Source organism: Grammomys surdaster, unplaced genomic scaffold (assembly GCF_004785775.1).
Source record: "Grammomys surdaster isolate TR1022 unplaced genomic scaffold, NIH_TR_1.0 66, whole genome shotgun sequence".
NCBI classification, from domain to species: Eukaryota; Metazoa; Chordata; class Mammalia; order Rodentia; family Muridae; genus Grammomys; species Grammomys surdaster.
This window is the reverse complement of record NW_021604568.1, coordinates 5,773,546-5,791,099: the sequence shown is the minus strand read 5'-3', so window position 1 is coordinate 5,791,099 and position 17,554 is coordinate 5,773,546. Positions and strand designations below refer to the sequence as shown.

At 49.2% G+C, this 17,554-nt stretch overlaps 1 protein-coding gene across 5 annotated transcripts; it reads right to left on the bottom strand.

Moving 5' to 3' along the window:
• Window positions 1–768: 768 nt before the first annotated feature.
• Pprc1 (PPARG related coactivator 1) lies at window positions 769–16,873 on the bottom strand. 5 transcript variants are annotated; one of them, XM_028774799.1, is made up of 14 exons: window positions 16,673–16,873; window positions 11,965–12,138; window positions 11,120–11,266; window positions 10,923–11,009; window positions 7,955–10,811; window positions 7,637–7,690; window positions 6,245–6,302; window positions 5,489–5,559; window positions 3,915–4,632; window positions 2,445–2,585; window positions 2,289–2,355; window positions 2,056–2,177; window positions 1,346–1,497; window positions 769–1,130 (listed from the first exon to the last, which is right to left on the bottom strand). In XM_028774799.1, the coding sequence occupies exons 1-14, from the start codon at window positions 16,823–16,825 to the stop codon at window positions 1,027–1,029; spliced, it is 4,905 nt and encodes a 1,634-aa protein (XP_028630632.1). In that variant the 5' UTR covers window positions 16,826–16,873; the 3' UTR covers window positions 769–1,026. The 5 variants fall into 5 exon arrangements, with proteins under 5 accessions (XP_028630632.1, XP_028630624.1, XP_028630647.1 ...); XM_028774791.1 differs by having other exon boundaries at window positions 11,120–11,269; window positions 16,673–16,871; XM_028774814.1 differs by having other exon boundaries at window positions 5,489–5,556; window positions 16,673–16,871.
• Window positions 16,874–17,554: the final 681 nt, after the last annotated feature.

Genomic DNA, 17,554 nt, shown 5'->3' with positions numbered 1-17,554 from the left:
ACGAGTGTGTGTGTATGCATACAATTATCCTTCCACCCCAAAAAGGTGGCTGTGTTAGCTCAATAATACCCTGGATTCAAACCCCACCCAGTACTGCAAATGTAAAAAAGTACTAGGGGGTGATTTAGTGCCTGAAACCCTTGTCTAATGATAAGGGACTGAGTGAGTCTCCAGAACCTACATGAAAAAGCAATCTGTCAGATGTGGTCCCTATGAAATCCTAACGCTGGGCAGGTGGACAATGGCTTCCTAGGGGCTCAATGGCCAAGCCAGTGAGCTTCAAGATTGGGAGGTCAGCACTCCTGAGAGTGGGACTAAGAAAGTGTCCTACTGCCTGTACACACATATGCTCCCTCCCACACACGAAACAGGCTGGGGACAGGACTGGTAGAGTGCTTGCTAACATACACAAAGTTCTGGGTTCAATGCCCAGCACCATATAAACCAGCTATAGTGACCATGTATGCTGTACTCCTAGCACTTGGGGGTGGGGTGGGGTGGAGCTCAAGGTCATCTTTAGTTATACAGGGAACTAGAGGACAGGCTAGAATACAGGAGACTGACAAAATATAAATATCTCATGTCAAGTTTGAGAAGTTTTTCCTGACTTATTTCACGTGTGATAGATGTGGGAAGCCAAGTTAAGTCAATGTGACCATACACCTAACCAGAAGAGGGGTGGGTCCTAGGAACTCAGTGAAGGCCTTGATTGTGTTCTGAGAATACCAAGTACACCAGACATTAGCACACAGAAAGGACACTCTGGAGTTCCCTCTAGTTCATGTTTATTAGATGTTCCCCTCAGACCCACCTTACATAGAAATCCAAGTTAATTTGTTCAATACCTGTTATTAAAAACCAAATACCACTTAAAAATCCCGATTTAACATTTTTATTTAACGTTTTCTCCGTTTCCTTATAAAACAGTCATTTTCCACACTAGCAGCTCTCTCCCCGAGAGTGGGGGAGGGGGTGGAAGAGGTTGGACACCTCCAGAGGAAATGGGTGGGGGAGGAATGCCCAGGGTTACCTCCGTAGGTTCTTCTGGGCCTGTTTCAACAATGTATCAAAGTCAAGAGAATCAAACTTGCTCTTTACAGGAGCAGGATCAAAGTCTTCCCGATTGGAGTCTACAAAAGCAGAGAGGGACAAACAAAGGTCTCTTACCACACGCATCTCAAATGGGAGCCAGGGCCCATCCAAGAAGCCTATGGAGGCAAACTGCCTGCTTGTGAAGAATGTGGGAGGGCCCTCCCACTCACCCACCCTTTCAGTTCTCTGTATGTCCAATCCAAATCTAGCCTTCCTCTCTAATGTTGTCAAGAAGCCCTTCTCCATCACTCACCAAGATCAGAGTAACTCCTCTTGCAGAACTGCCTTCGGCCCCCAAAGCAGAGATCAAAGGGCTGTTCGTCTGCCTGACGCAACTTGTGGCCACTCTCAATGGCTGCAAATGCCTCTTCAGCATAACGGTAAGTGACGAAACCATAGTTGTCACTAGTGGAAAGGGTCAGCCATTTGGACACATGTCATGGAGAAGATTCAGCACCCAGGATATAGAGGTGTTTCTTCTCATTTCCCCAATGGCTAACCCTCTGATTATAAAAACGAAGGGGATCCCACCCAGCCCAGCACAGTAGAAGACAGAGAAGACAGAAACATCAATGTGTAAGGATTTAGCTACAGTTACAGATGGTTATCGGTGGTAGATGTGGGTGTTGGGAACCAAACTCTGGCCCTTTGCAAGAGCAGAACAAGCTCTTAACCCCTGAGTCATGTCTGCTGTCTCCCAGCGGACAAGCTTTCTCCTAATCATCCACAGGTCACTGGTGTGTAGAGCCGCCTATCAAAACAGGGGACCAGGCCGGGCGGTGGTGTCGCACGCCTTTAGTCCCAGCACTTGGGAGGTAGAGGCAGGCGGATTTCTGAGTTCAAAGCCAGCCTGGTCTACAGAGTGAGTTCCAGGACAGGCCAGGCTACACAGAGAAACCCTGTCTCGAAAAACCAAAAAATAAAATAAAAAAAAATAAAAGAATTTAACATTTTAAGTCTTACCCTTGGACACGAAAATGAATGGTACACTCCTCAATCTCTCCAAAAACAGAAAACCTCTGTTTCAGCTCTGACCGAGTCATTCGGCCAGGTATTTTCCCAATGAAGACAACCCTTCTCTCTTCCTATATTGGATAAAGGAAAAGTGACACTCTATGAGTCAGAGCTGCAGTTGTTGATGACTCTGGGCTCGTGGCACAGGGTGAGCTCTTCCCTCCACCTGCTGCCCTACTCACTATTGCACGCTCCTTCTGCAGCACTCTCTGCCTTTGGTAATGGTCATTCGAACGGTAAGAGCTGTACCTGGCAAGAGAGGTACCATCAGCCCCCCAGATACAAGTCAAGACTCAGAACCCTCAGGCACCTGCCCTCAAACACATATTCATGCTCACCGCCGCCTCCGGTCACTTCTCCTGCAAGGGGACACAGAGGGAGACCGGCTTCTGGAACTGGATGAGGAGGAGGAGGAAGATGAAGAGGAGGAGGAAGAGGACGAACACCTTCTGGACCGTCCAGAAGAACTGCAGCTGGACCTGTAATAAAGGGCACTGGAATGATGGGAACGGGACAGGTATATTCCACTACCTCAGCCAGGTCAGACTCGCCTCTCTGTCAGGACGCTCAGGACCATAAATATATGGAAGAGGAAGAGTTTCAGAAAGTTTTCATTGCAGGTAACAAGTAGGAAAGCCTTCATAACACTTTAGATACGTCAAGCACATTTCCAGTTTTACTTATCGTTTTTATCCTTTTCCCTGAGATGATGGGCTTACTACACAGCCCAAGCCGGTTTTCAATTTGAGATTCTCTTGTCTCACCCTGCCAGCACTGGGACTGTGCTACCGTGCCTAGCACGCATAGTTCGTTTTCTTGATGAAGATTATACCAGGGCCTTCTGCATCCTTGATACACCTCTATTACTACTAAGCTTTTTAATTACTGCATATTTTCCACCATGCCATTGAAAATGGAAAACTAACAAATGAGAAAGAGGAAGGACCTTCAGGGAGACTTGGGAGATGGAGGGCTAACTCTAGTTTTGACAGCTACTCTACAGTGCTGGGGCAAGGTACCAGAATCTTGAGTTCTAACTGTTCTCTTGATAGATCTCAAAGGAATACTGTAACCAAGGCGAGAGGGAGGCTACCCATGTCAGAACTACTGTTCACAGACATCTCTGAAGACAGGTATCAGTGCTAAAACACCAGTTTTGTTCATTTTTTTTTTTTTGAGACATTGTCTCAAATACCCCAGACTGTCCCAAACTCTGTATGTAGCCAAGGATAATTTAACCTCTGACCCTTCTGCCTCCATCTTCTCAGTGCTAGGATTACAGGCATGTAACATGTCTAGTTTACGAGGTGCTGGGAATCAAGTCCATGCTTTCATGCATTCGAGGCGGCAGTCTACTAACTGATCTACAACTGCAGCACTACCCACAAGGAATCTCCCCTTTTTACAATTATCATGTGTGTATGTGTGTGGCAAAACATGCATACAGAGGTGAGAGGAGAACTGTTTGTTTCATTCCACCATATAGTTCCAGGTTCACACTAAGGTCACTGAGCCTAGCAGCCATCTCACCAGCATGTCAGATTAACCCACCATCCTGCATTAATACCAAAAAAATACCAAACACCACGTATGAGCACCAAATGTAATAACATGAAATAACCCCAATTATACCACCTGCTATCTACCCAAGGAACAGCTCAAGTAAACAGACTCCAACAATCCACGAAAAGGAAGAAGAAAGCCATAGTGACTGAAAGTACATTAGTTAGCCCATGACCTGTTCAAAGTAACCCACAAGAGTGCAGGAACTTCCCAAGGTCAGACTCTAACAGGCCATCAAAGCTCACCTTCGCCACCTCTTGTTGGGGGGGGAGAGGGACCGGGACCGGGACCGGGATGAGGAAGACACCGATGAGGACGAGGATGCTTCACTGCTCCGGCTGGACCCAGAGCTGACAGAACGGCTGCTGCGGCCACGGCGGCCTTGCCAGCCCCGACTTGGGGGGCTGACTGATCTGCAGGCTTTTCGGTAACAGCGCATTGACCGCTGCTTGTCTGGGGGCTCAGAGGGAGTCCTAGCGTTCATGTCATTCCGGCAGGGTGAGGCCTCAGGAGACAGCAAGGTGGATGGGGCAAAACAAGGCGCTGGAGGATCTGCCTGCTCAGTGCTAGTCCTGTGATCAAGTGGCTCCTGGGAAGTAGTTGTGCATGGGAGTAGGGGAGTAGCTGAGCCCAATGACAAGACAGGTTTGATGGTGATGTCCTGATGGCGCTTGACATTCCATCGGGAGCCCACCTCTGAAATGACTAGAGCAGGCATCTTTTTGGGGGGTGTCCTGCTTCGGACACAATAGTCATGGTCTCCAGAGCCCACATGGACTGGACTAGGGCCATGGACCCCTTCTCGGAGGCAGGCTGCAGCTGGAGGTTTGGCCTCTGTAATTCCTTCAGGCTTCAGGGTTCCCTCTTGGGCGGTAGATTTAGGAGATTTGGCTTTGGCCAACAGTGAGACAGCAGCCAGGGGTTTCCATAACTGGTGGGGAGGGGTGGCTGGAGGGGTGAGCCCTGTGGGGGGAGGGAGGATGGAGATAGCAGGGTGAGATCCAGTTTCACACTCCAAATTCTGTGTCTCTAGGCTCCAGATCCTACTTCTCACAGAGTGTACTAACATCACCGTCAGCCCAGCCTCTCTCACTGCTTTAATAAACGAGATGCACACCTAAGGCCAGCCACAACTACCTAGACCTTACCTAGACCTGCCTAGTGACCAGGTCCTACCTAATTTAGAATCATTTTCAAGCTTACGTGAACTCCTCCACCTAGCCTTACCTAATTTCTAGGTTGCACCTTACCTAGACTCATACCATAAACTTACCTACTTCCCTCAGGCTCCATACCTGTCTGCTTCCTAGATTCCTGCTAGACAAACCGTCCAAAATAATCAACATGAGAATGCTTTCAATTGTTTCTCCAATACATGTACAGGATGAAGTTCAAGCAGCTGACTGTGTGGCATTCACAGTTACCCGGAGCTGACCTCTAGCCTTGACTCTTGCTCGATTTCTGTCCGTTACCTTAAATCAGCCTCTACTCTCCCGGATCAAACCAAACCACTCACAGAGCTGCAAATAACAAACTAGTTGCTTCTGCAATTCAGTCAGGCAGTTCCATTTATCCTCTGAAAGCTACCATCTGACTGACAGCGGTGATTGTTCTCAAGCCTCGGCTTAGGGCAACATTCTATATAATCCTCCCCTTACTGCCCCTCACTTCCGACTGACATCGACATCTGCCCCCCTGACCATTAACACAACAATGGAGACCAGATGTCTGTACCCAATGCCGATACACCCTTGGTGCACAGCACAGCAATACTGCACTCGTGCTGCACAGACTAAGCCGGAGTACAACCTGAACCCACCTGCCACGTTGGCCAGTTCTGGGGCTTGTAACCGGTCTAGGGGTTTCTTCTCCTGGGGAGTGTCAATGCTGCTGGCAGGGGGGAAAAGGGAAAGCCTGGTTCATTGCCTCAATATCTTGTACATGCTTTCCTCAAAAAGCAATGAAAAGTGTATGTAGAAGAAAAAAAAAAAAAAAGACGCCCAACATGGCCCCAGTCTTATAACACAGAAGCGCTTTAGTGACCAAGGTGTAGATGGGGCTTCCTCAATTCTGCCAAATTTCAGGAGGCAGGCTGACTAGGTAGAATCTTCAATGAAATGACTGCACAGCCCCCCACCCCTCCTTCAGTAAGGAACCTTGCCTATCAAGCTCAAATGTAACTGAACCCAGTATGAAGGACACGCTCAGCAGATCAGGACTGTGAAAAAGGAGGCTTCTCATTGTTAGAATGCTGCAAAGTAAAGGGGTTTGGGTGCCCGCACCCTCCAAGGAGTTAGGGGAAGGCCCAGCTATTTCCCCTACCCCATCATCAGCACTGAACAAGCTTGAAGTCTGATAATGGAAAAGAAAAAATCCCAAAGAAAAATTTGCCAAAAATTAAGGGGTACCTCCAAGGCACTTGGAATTCCTGAAAGTACATACCCTCCCCGACTCGTCACCCATGACAAGGTCTGGTGGTAACAGAGAAGGGGGCAAACAATTGGGGAAAACACTAGAAGTCGGCTGGCTGCTGACCAACAGCTGTAGGGTAACTCGCACTTATCTCCATACTTACCCTGAGTTTCCTACAGCCAAACTGTCAGCAGGAGCCGGGAGAGGACACTCCTTTTTGGCTGTAAAGAAATCATATTAGTTAAAAGCCCAACCAGATGTTCCAAACCAAAGTGGCATAGAAGTACATCCTGATATCCAGAGAAGAAATAAGCCAGCTTTGCCTCCCCCACTGAGCCCAGATCCAGTCTCCTCCAGTGCTATCTAGTCAATGAGATTTAATTATTTCTTTTCTGCTCAGAAATACCCACTCCCAACTGAATGTGAGACAGAGTCCAAATTGATGGACCAAACTAATTTCCTAGCCATAAATTGAAATAGGGTCTCAGTAAGCAGCCCAGCAGACCTGGGACTCACCATATAAACCAGGATGGTCTTGTACTCAAAGATCTGTTTCCCAGTGATGTGATTAAAGGTACACACCATACTTGACCTTAGACTTATTTAGCAACTGAGTCCAGGACCATGGCACCAGGACCAGGATAAGCACTGCTTCTCACATGGAACTACATTTCTAATACACAGCCTTCCTGTCTCACTCTTCTGTACTCTACCATGTACTGCAGATACCTGTTACCAACTCAAGTGTCACCTGTGCAGATTCTTTGCCCCACTGACACAATAAATTTCTCTAGAAGAGAATATAGTAACCTCCACAGCACCTAGCACCATGCTTTGTCTTGAAGTCATGCTCCTCATTGTCTTTTAAATGAACATCCGCCCGAGACAGGGCTTTTCTCTCTGTCCTGAAACTCTGTAGACCAGGCTGGCCTGGAACTCAAGAGATCCACCTGCTTCTGCCTCCTGAGAGCTGAGGTTAAAAACGTGCCACAATACCTGGCTCCAAATGCATCTTTTTTTTTTTTCAAAGACATTTATTTTATGCATATGAGTGCTCTATCTGCATGTACACTTGCACGAAAGAGGACATCAAAAGTCACTTAGACAGTTGTGAGCCATCACGTGGTTGTGGGAATTGAACTCAGGACCTCTGGAAGAGCGGCTGGAGCCCTTAACTGCTAAGCCCTCCAAACGCATCTTACAGGAGCCCATCCAATGTGTCTTTTTTCTGCCTTATATGCTACGTGTATCATATGAAATCCCACCTCTCAAAAGCTCAACTGAAGAGTTGCCTCCCTGTAGAGAAAGTCCCCATCCCATCCTATCCCAAGCTCCCTGCATCTTCTCCTTATCTACTCTTTTAATGACTAATGTTATACACCACGTCCCTGGTATAGACTACTCTCCCAGGTGATATGCTGTGCCAGTTAAGTGGCTCTTCTGATGGTGGAGACTGCCCTCTACCCTCTACCCCAGTTCAAGCGACTATAAAGCTAAACCCAAAGTAAGCACAGACAAAAATAAGAGTTGGAACAAACTACCTAAGTTTCCTCACCTTCTGATTTCTCAAACTGCTCCAATAGACTGGACAGGTCTGATGCTTCAATCCCTGTGAGAGAACACAACACAGGATTGAAATCTAGCCCTCACCGACAGAGTCCACAGGCCCCGAGCGCATCTCCCTTTACATGACTCCCAGTGCAGCAAAGCGAGTGAACCAAGGGAGCAGCACATAGCAAGAGCGAGTAAAACTAGAGGTACATATCTCAAAGACACTCCCAGAGAAATCCAACAAAGGGCAGCCTCATGGAAGTTACTCCTTCCAGACAACCCCTGCACCCTTCTTGTACTGAGCACACTGTCTGTCACTCACCAATCTCACTGATGAATGCCTGTACCACATCCTCAGGACCCTGAGTGCGTGGAGTAGGCAGGAAGGACAGCTTCCTTAGACGGGCTGGATGGACAGCAGGCAGCTTTGCAACAGTGCTCTGCTTTGGTATGGGAACAGCCTTGATAGCCGTAGAGACGGGTTTCTCCCTTGGTCTGTTCTCCTGGGTCTCAGGCTTTAGCCTCTCTGATACAGACTCCCCAGTAACTATACCCTCAGCAGACAGAGTTGGTGGAGCCTTGATCTGGGGACTCTGTACCAAGGTGGACACTTTGTGTTTCGGTTGGGGAGATACAGGCACTGGCTGAGCCTCCAGCTTTGTAGGTTCTACTGGTGGAGCTTTGGGGCTGGCTGGCCCAGAACTTAGGGAAGGAGTCACTGGCACAGGAAGCATATCTTCAGGAGGACCAGCTGGATTACTACTGGGTTCTACATTGGATGGAGTAACAGCTCTTCCAGTAGAGACTGAAGACAACGGAGATGGAGAAACAGTAGACCAAAAGGGAGGCTGTTGCAGCCCTGGACCCCACCCAAGGGATCCATAGGCACAGCTGGAGCTGTAAGGTGAAACTGGTGCAGGAGGGGGTACCCAAGGCACATTGCAAGTTGGGGGTACAGCATAGGTACCAGGAGTACCAGACACTATGGGCATCGTTGGTGGTGGGGGCAGACAAGAATAGCCAGAAGGGGACACAGAGGGGTAACAAGGCCAGGGTGGCACAGGGGCATACTGAGTATAGGGGTCAGGTGGCATTTGTCTCATTGATACTGGAAGTCCAGGAGGTTGCAAGGGAGGCGGGGGCAGGTTGGGGACTCCGTGACCACTTGAAGGAAGCAGAGGAGGTATGCTCGGAGGGAAAGGCAAAGGAGTGGGCACTGTAGAAGGGACGGGCCCAGCAGGAGCCACAGACTGCAAAGTAGGAGGGAGTGCTCTAACTGGAAGCGGCATCTCATGAGATAACACCTGTTCAGAGTGAGTTGAAACCATAAGTTTGCTTGCAGATGGTTCAGGAGTAGGAGAAGCAGGGTTAGAACCCCCAGACACAAAACAAGTCTCTGGTACAGCTACAGGGCTTCTCTGTGGAGCTGTCTTCTTGGCTGGGGCTGATGGAACGAGACAAGGGATATCTGCCAGCCCTTTGGGTGTCTCTGGGAGGCTAGGCCACTTGCCAGCTGGGGGCTGAGAATTCCTGTCTTCTGCTTCTGTTTGCCGTTGCTGCCTTCGCTGACGGTACTCAGATAGGCTGAGAGGCCGAGGTCTGGCTTCCTGGGTTGTAGCACTGGTACTACCTTCCACCTTCAGAGGACCTACACCATCCTTGACTTCAGGAGTGATGACCTTAGGATGGTCTGTGGACCCTAGGGAAGGACGATTCCCCTGAGCAGCAGCTGCTGCCGCCACTGCTGCCGCACGTCTAGGATCAGTTGGTCTGCACTTAACTAGCACAGGATCTACTGGAGCCAGGTCATTTGGAACAGTGTCAACTGCCACTGTGTTAGCTAGGATAGCATCAGCTGGAGACAAGTTACCTGAAGTGGGAACAGCCACTGCAGGTTCAATTCCTGTCCTGTCAGGCATGACTGGGCTAGTCAGCATTGGGCCTACTGGGAGAGGACCAACCAGCTCAGTACTAGATGAAGCCTGGTCAACAGGTACGGCATTGCCGACTGTAGGCGGATCATCTTCAGCAGAGTCAAGCGGCATGGAGTCAGCTTGAGCAGAGTCATTTAATGAAAGAGAGGGGATGGCTTGGCTAGTCTCAGCCAGCTTAGGACAGAGATCTAGAGCATCTTCTTCAGCAGGACTTTCCTGTCCTGCACTTGTCTCTAAGTTCTCAGACCCAGTCTTCTCCAAGGCAGCTGCCCATGCCCGAGCCCAAGCACGCGGCTTCCCTCTGCTCTGAGGGACCGCAGCCTCTCTCTGAAGCTCTTCCTGAGGCTGTTTCTGTAAGCTGCCAGCCTGAGAGTTCACCTCTGTAGCCACAGTAGACTGTCCACGGGAAGATGACCTCAGCCTCCTGGTATAGCCTTCCAAACAGGCTGTTGGCTGCTCCTTGTTCTTCTTCTTCTTCCTGCCCTTTCTGGGAACTTTCTGAGAACCCTGACTTGCATTGGCAGATAGATTCTGAGGCTCCTTGGGTGCCAATGTCTCCATGATTTCCCTGGGCTCCAATAAGCAGGCAGAATTCAGTGATAACTCTTGATCAGGGCAAGCAGCAACTTTAGGCACAGCAGCTTCTGTCCCAGACTCCATGGTGGGCATGAGTAGCTGCAAGGCAGAATTGGTCCCTAGAGACTCATCCAGGAGCACAGACTGAGATCCAGAAGGAATCTGCCGCACCACGACTGGGATCTCCAGGTCATCACCAGCTGTAGCTGCCTGGCCCACAATCTCCAGCACCACACAACCCTCAGGCAGTGTCAAATCATCAGCCTGTTCCTGAAGCTCATCCTCAAGTGAGGCCAGGTGAGTGAGGTTGGGCAAGCAATACGGATGCATGGCCCGCACCAGCTCACTCAAAGAGGAGATGCTCTCGTCACCAGGGGCTGACACTGCCACATTTGCTGCTGACGACATGTCTTCTTCCTCAGGGCATGCCAGGTGCATGGGGAAGTCCAAATTGTTCACCGAGTTGTCCAATTCACCATCAAGCATCTGACCACTGAAGCCAGCAACCTCCTCCTCCTCTTCTCCATCACTGCGCTGCTGGGGAGGAGGGGACTGACCCCATCGAGTTCTTGGTTTTGAGGGTCTCCAGCTAGGCAGCTTAGGGGAAGAAGTTTCCAAGAAGGGAGGTGGAGAGAAGTCCCATGGAGACTCTGCAAGGGACATCTCAACCTACAGGAGAAGAACAGACTCAGGAGGCATTCCTCAGCACAGGCTTTCCAGATGGTGCCTCTGCATGTCCTCCCCTTCTGTGTGCTCAAGAAGGTCCCAGGTCAGACTTACCCCACCTGTGCTGGGCCCCAAAGGGTCAATTGGGGTGATGAGGTCACGTTCTGGGGGTGTCCGAGAGAGATTGAGCAATTTGTGCAGCTAAGAGGAAGGAAGCCCCCAATCAGTTTGTGCAGAGCTGTATGAACAGGCTCCCAGATGTGGGTGGAACCATTGGACTAACCTGTGTCCCTCCCTGATCCCATACTCACAGAGGAGCTCTCCCGAGGAGACACAAGCAGCTCTGAATCAGGAATGGTATCAAATGGGGACAGGTTCTCAGAATCGGCATTGTCCAAGATCTCAGTCAGAGCTGTGAGCAGTGACATCTCATTCTGGTCCTCCAAAGATAACCTGCTCTGCTCCAGAAAGACAAGAGGACCCCCACAAGATCTCTAATAACCTACTAGCCATAAAAAGAACTAAATGCCCAGACTCACTTAGCTTAGTTTGCCAGCAAGAGGGATCTATGTAAGAGGAAGCGTTGGCTCCAATCTCTTACTGTTCACCCAACAGCCCTAACAGAGCAGGGTTAGATCGACATTCGCGAGACAGAAGATGCTCAGGAAGCCATCCTGGGCTAGACTGGAATTAGGCTAAGAAGTGTCCATGAACCTCCTAGATATATGTAGGTCAAAGATAAGCTTTGGACCACAGTCCAAGCTGAAGGCATCCTTCATGGGCTGTACTCTGACAGTCTGCAGTCTAACATCATTTAAAAAATAATAACAAAAAAAAAATCTTTCAAGGGGCTGGGCGGTGGTGGGACACGCCTTTAATCCCAGCACTTGGGAGGCAGAGACAGGCGGATTTCTGAGTTCAAGGCCAGCCTGGTCTACAGAATGAACTCCAGGACAGCCAGGACTACACAGAGAAACCCTGTCTCGAAAAAAAAAAAAACAAAACAAAAACAAAAAACCTTTCAAGGGCTCAGGTTGGGCATCCAATAGTCCAAGGATCTGAGAGAACAATGCCATCTCTGAAACGACTCCAAAGACGACAAACCTCCCCATGCAAAGATCCTGTCTGAAGCACTCCAAGCCCTACCCCAGCTTACCTCTCCAAAATCCTCAATGAGGGAGATAATGGAGGCATCCATGTAGCTCTGCATGGTCTCCAGGAGTGTCTCATCCTGCAGGATCAGTTCCTCCATTTCCAGGTCTTTCTCCCTCAGAGATGGGCCCAGTCGAGAAAGACTCACAAAACTAGCGTCATCCCCCTCCTCATGGACCTAGGGCAAAAGGGTCAATCAGACCTCCCAAGTGCTGGGATTAAAGACATAGCATACACTTGTAACATAGATGCTGGAAAACTAAAACAGAAGGATTCTATGCAAGTTTGAGGCCAGACTGGCCTACTTAAGAAAAGGCTGTCAGAGGGGAAATCAATGTTAAGAAGCCATCTGCCGCTGGGTGGTGGTGGTGCATGCCTAAGTTGTGCCCTGTCCGCACACTCAGAGATCCACAGGGCCTCAACCCCTACCATACAAACAATAGAAGAACGCTTTAACCCTTTACTCCCAACAAAAGTGGTGGCACGTGCCTTAATCCTAGCATTTGGGTGGCAGGAACAAGCAGATCCGAGTTCAAGGCCAGCTTGGTTAATATGACAAGTGCCAGACCAGTCAAGACTACATAGAGACTCTATCACAAAACAAATAAAAGTGCAAGAAACTATTAGGTTTTTGGTTTTTCGAGACAGGGTTTCTCTGTGTAGACATTTTTTTCTTCTCTGAAAAGACATTTTTTGTTTTTGTTTTGTTTTTTTCTTGAGACAGGGTTTCTCTGTGTAGCCCTGGCTGTCCTGGAACTCACTCTGTAGACCAGGCTGGCCTCGAACTCAGAAATCCACCTGCCTCTGCCTCCCAAGTGCTGGGATTAAAGGCGTGCGCCACCACTGCCTGGCGAAACTATTAGTTTTTAAAAGAGGAAAATAGATTCCCAATTCCTTTGGGACAAATAATAAGATTGTGTTCACTTATATCCTCCTGGGCATCACAGAGGAAGTTGTATGTGCCTATACTCCATCGTCACCCATTATTCCTTACCATGTCTTATGTCCAACTAATATTCATACTCCCTTTTCTTCTTTCTTTGGTGCTGGAGACTAAATCCACTCTAAGGACTCTAAACTGAGCTATACCTCTAGACCCAATGGTGAGTCACAATGTGTTAATGGTAGTTCTAGGGAAAGAATTTCTTCCCCAACCCCACCAAATGGGAGGGAGCTGAGGAGAAACCTTGACTGCAAAGATGGAGAGGCCCCGCCTCACACCCTTCTGTGTACTAGCAGTGTAGTCAGCTTTCTCATGAGGTAGGATCCGCCCAAACCTGTCAAGTGTCATAGGCAGGGCATGGGCAAGGCCCAAAATGGAACTGGTGAGGCCAGAGCCTCAGCTAAGCACATCTGCTCTTGGAAGCATAGTATAAGGACCTGAGAACAGACTCAAACAGCCTGACACCCTCCTGCGGCAAAGGGAAATGGAGCACTTCAATTCCTCCAAAAGAAACAGCCAACAGGTGTGACCTGATGCTTCCAGGAACCCGATCCTTTTAAAAGGTTGAGCTGGGACGGGCGGTGGTGGTACACGCCTTTAATCCCAGCACTTGGGAGGCAGAGGCAGGTGGATTTCTGAGTTCAAGGCCAGCCTGGTCTACAAAGTGAGTTCCAGGACAGCCAGGGCTACACAGAGAAACCCTGTCTCGAAAAAACCAAAAAAAAAAAAAAGGTGGAGCTGGAAAAGAACTGGCTGGTTTAGGGACACTTTAGTGTCTAGGCCCAGAGCTAAAGTGAGAAGGCAGCAGGTTTTAGGGACTAACCCCTCCCACCTAGGTCTTCACAATCCTGTAATTACAACCAGAAGCTGAATATCGCATGGCTCAGCAAACAGTCATCTGTGAGCAAGTGGCCTGTACCTCTAGTTGCCCTGCATCCTTCCACAGCCCAGCCACTGGGTCAGACAGGTCCAGCTCCATAAACCATTGATCTCCTCCCGGCAGGTGCTGGAGGCCAAGATAGAGACATCTACCCCCCTTTACATGGCTTCACCCACACACTTCACAATCCCCAGGTACAATCGTTCCCAGGGGAAAAGGATCAGCCAAAGGCTAAGGCCAAGCCAAAAGTGAACTCACCACTAGCATTAACCAAAAACCTCTTGGTTGGCTTTCTCACACCAGTTTTGCTCATCCAGAATTTAAAGGCAACTTTGTGTTTTTGACACAAAGTCTCATGTAGCACTGGCTGCTCTTGTGCTTCTATGTAACCAAGGTTACTGTTAAACTCTTGATTCTCCTACCTCTAAGCCCAGCACAGAGACTTTTTTGTGTGTGTGTGTTTTTCGAGACAGGGTTTCTCTGTGCAGTCCTGGCTGTCCTGGAACTCACTCTGTAGACCAGGCTGGCCTCAAACTCAGAAATCCATCTGCCTCTGCCTCCCAAGTGCTGGGATTAAAGGCGTGCGCCACCACTGCCCGGTTGACTTTTTTTTTTTTAATATTTCTATATACTTCAAAACATACAGCTATTTGAGCCAGGAGCAACAACAACAGAATAGACGACTTGTTATTTCCTAGGACCATGATAAATCCCTTCAAAAGACACAGCATTGCCTTCTTTGATCCCACCACTCAGGAGGCAGAGACAGGAGGCTCTCTGAGTTTGAGATGACAGCCAAGACTATAGACAAAGAAACAAAAAACTTCCTTCAACGGCATCTTCCTGCCCTTAGCATGGGGTTTAAACTCCTTAGGACCGCTTGTGTTCTGCGCTTCCTGCTAGCCTCTTCAGCTTGTCCTCTCCAATCCCACCCTTTTGCTGGGCTGGCCATTTTTCCCATATGCCATGCCTTTGATCTTCACATCCTATTCCCTCTGATAAAAGTTTCTCACAGTCTTAAGAGTCTCAATTAAAAGCCAGGCAGTGGTGGCACACACCTTTAATCCCAGTACTTGGGAGGCAGAGGCAGGTGGATTTCTGAGTTCAAGGCTAGCCTTGTCTACAGAGTGAGTTCCAGGACAGCCAGGGCTACACAGAGAAACCCTGTCTCAAGAAAAAAAACAAAACAAAATAAAAACAACAACAAAAAAAATGTCTCCTCCATTTGTAGACTTCAAATTAGATTTCTGATGACTACGGAATCCCAACTAGCCTGCACTTTCCTCGGTCTCACCCACCACTATTTATTATGTCTATCTTGAGTTAAACTAGGACACTGTGGGGATCACACCTGTGTGGTTTAGCAACACATCTGTACTTAAACATATGATGCCTTGATAACCACTGGGTTGACTGTGTAACTGCTATTATTGCTGGATCTTAGACCCCTACCGTCTCTCTAAGAGAGTGATGGTTAATAGCACTGACCACAAAAGATATGAGAAGTTGGAGGAAAAGGATGGGTGATCCCAAAGCCATGCCCTGAAAGTCATTCTCCCCTAGGCTATTTTGCTGGACCTAGTATTACTGGGAAGCCTGCAATCAGACCTCATATGGGGATGCTGTCAAAAAAGACAACTAATTCCTCCTCACTTCACTGCAAACCTGGTTTGAATATTTTCAAAAGCCCAACACTTAATAGTAAGATAAAAACACTTTAAGAAGAACCTAAAGACACACACACCGTTTCAGCACAAAACATTTTTCCTGACCCATTAACTGTTCAACTACATTCAATAGTTCTCAAACCACCTTCAATTTTTCCTATCTCCATCAAAAATTCCAGAAAGCCTCACACAGACACAATTCAAGAAGCTGTATCTGAGAATTTACCCGAGCACGCCTTAATAATCTCCTCCCAAAAAGATGCTAGAGACAAAATGAAGGGAAAAATTCAACTAGTCACAGGTAAGTTGACACTCCCATGACCCTTGAATCACACATATGAAGAACTGCAGGCAACCAAAACGCTAATGTCTGTGACTCACAACTCACTCCAAGATGGTCAGACAGAAGCCTCCACGAACTTATTTCTCCACAGCCCTTCAGTCTCAAGTCCTCTAACCTTCGCCTCACACCCTGACATTTCTAGGAAGCCGACTCTGAGAACATCTGGAAAGTCCACCATTTACTGACGGAAGTCGCAGTAACGCAGGCAAGAGAGAAAAAACTCCTAAGGCTCTGAGCAAAGTTGCCTCCGGCAGCCCCTACCTATCTCTAGACCAGAGGTCCCAGCACAAGCTAGAGATGGCGGGAGCGGCTGAGACACACCCAGTTCCCGGCAGTGCGGCTCCAGCGCGGATACTAGATGCCGGACAGCCTGGGACGGGAGCCACGTGGACATCCCTTCCCCGCCCCCACGTGGACCCGCGCCCCGCGCTCCCCCCGCCCCCGCCGGCAAGCCCTACCCACGTGGGCGCCCGCGCCGCCTAGGGGGAGGGGGAGGCAGACAAGTTCTCCCGGGAAATCGTCCCCCCCCCAACACCCCACGTGCTCCAAAAAAGGAACTACGGCGCCAAGCTGGTGGAGCTTCTTCGGCATCCTTAGGAAGAAGTCTTAGCCTTCAACTCCAATCCTCAATCCCTGACGCCCCAGCTAGGGCCACGTTTCTGACGTCCGACACTGTCCCTCTGGCGTTCCCAGGAATCGCCGCAGGGTTCCTGCCTCTGCTGGCATAACCCCCTGCAAACAACTTAGGTCCCCTCAGCCCTACCCAACTCCCGCAGCATCGGCACGCAAGTGCTTCCTCCCTTTCCTGTGGCGTCCACGTGTCACCGCCCGGCACACGCCGCTTTGCTGCCAGCCGCGGGCCGCCGGCCACGCTCTTACCTGCTGCGCGGCGCTCACGGAGCCCACGGTCCCATATGGCGCTTGGCTTCGACTCGCCCAACTGCCGCCGCGCACTCCACCGCCAGGGTCAGGACCGGGGCCCCCAGTCGGAGGCGGCGCGACTCGGTCTCTCCGTCCCCGGCGCGCCGCCATCTTGGCCCCTGAACACCCAGCACTGCTCTGATCGCCGGCGCCGCCTCGCCCAGCCGATTGTGGGAAGGGAACTACGTCTCCCGAAGGACACTGCGAGACTACGAATCCCAGAAGACCATGCAGCGAACCACTTTGCACCCTGGAAGAAGACGAGGACCCTGACCTCCCTCAAGGATTTCTGGGAATTGTAGTCTCTGAAAGATTAGCGAATAGGGCTGTATGCGTATTGTAGGGCTCAGTTTTGACCAAGCTGCTGAGTACGCGGTAATAAGGAAAAGAGTTCATATTTGCGTACCACTTTATTTTTGTTAATTTGTCCAATGTTAGACCCTTTTCTTTGTTTGACATTCTACCTGGTGTATTTTCACCTTCAAGTCGACCACTTTTTTGAAACAGCACCCCCAAGTGGACACTCCCAGTCTAGACTCTAACCCTCCTAATCTCATACTGCGGCACTAGTGCAAATGTTTGTATTAAAATACCGCATTTTCCATCCTTTCTCTACAGTTTACTCAGAAAACTACGTTGGTTTCCCTCTATCAAGCTTCTTTCCTACTGCTCCAGAAATCCTTTCCATCTTCCAAGTGTTCTCACCCTTGTTTCTCTGCATGGAACTTTTAACCTCAAAATAGACTTCAAATCTTATTTAATGTAGGAAGGCTTTTCTGATTATCCCTGCCAGACACGATCCTTTTCTGTACTTTTACACTTCGTTTCTATTTTTGTTTT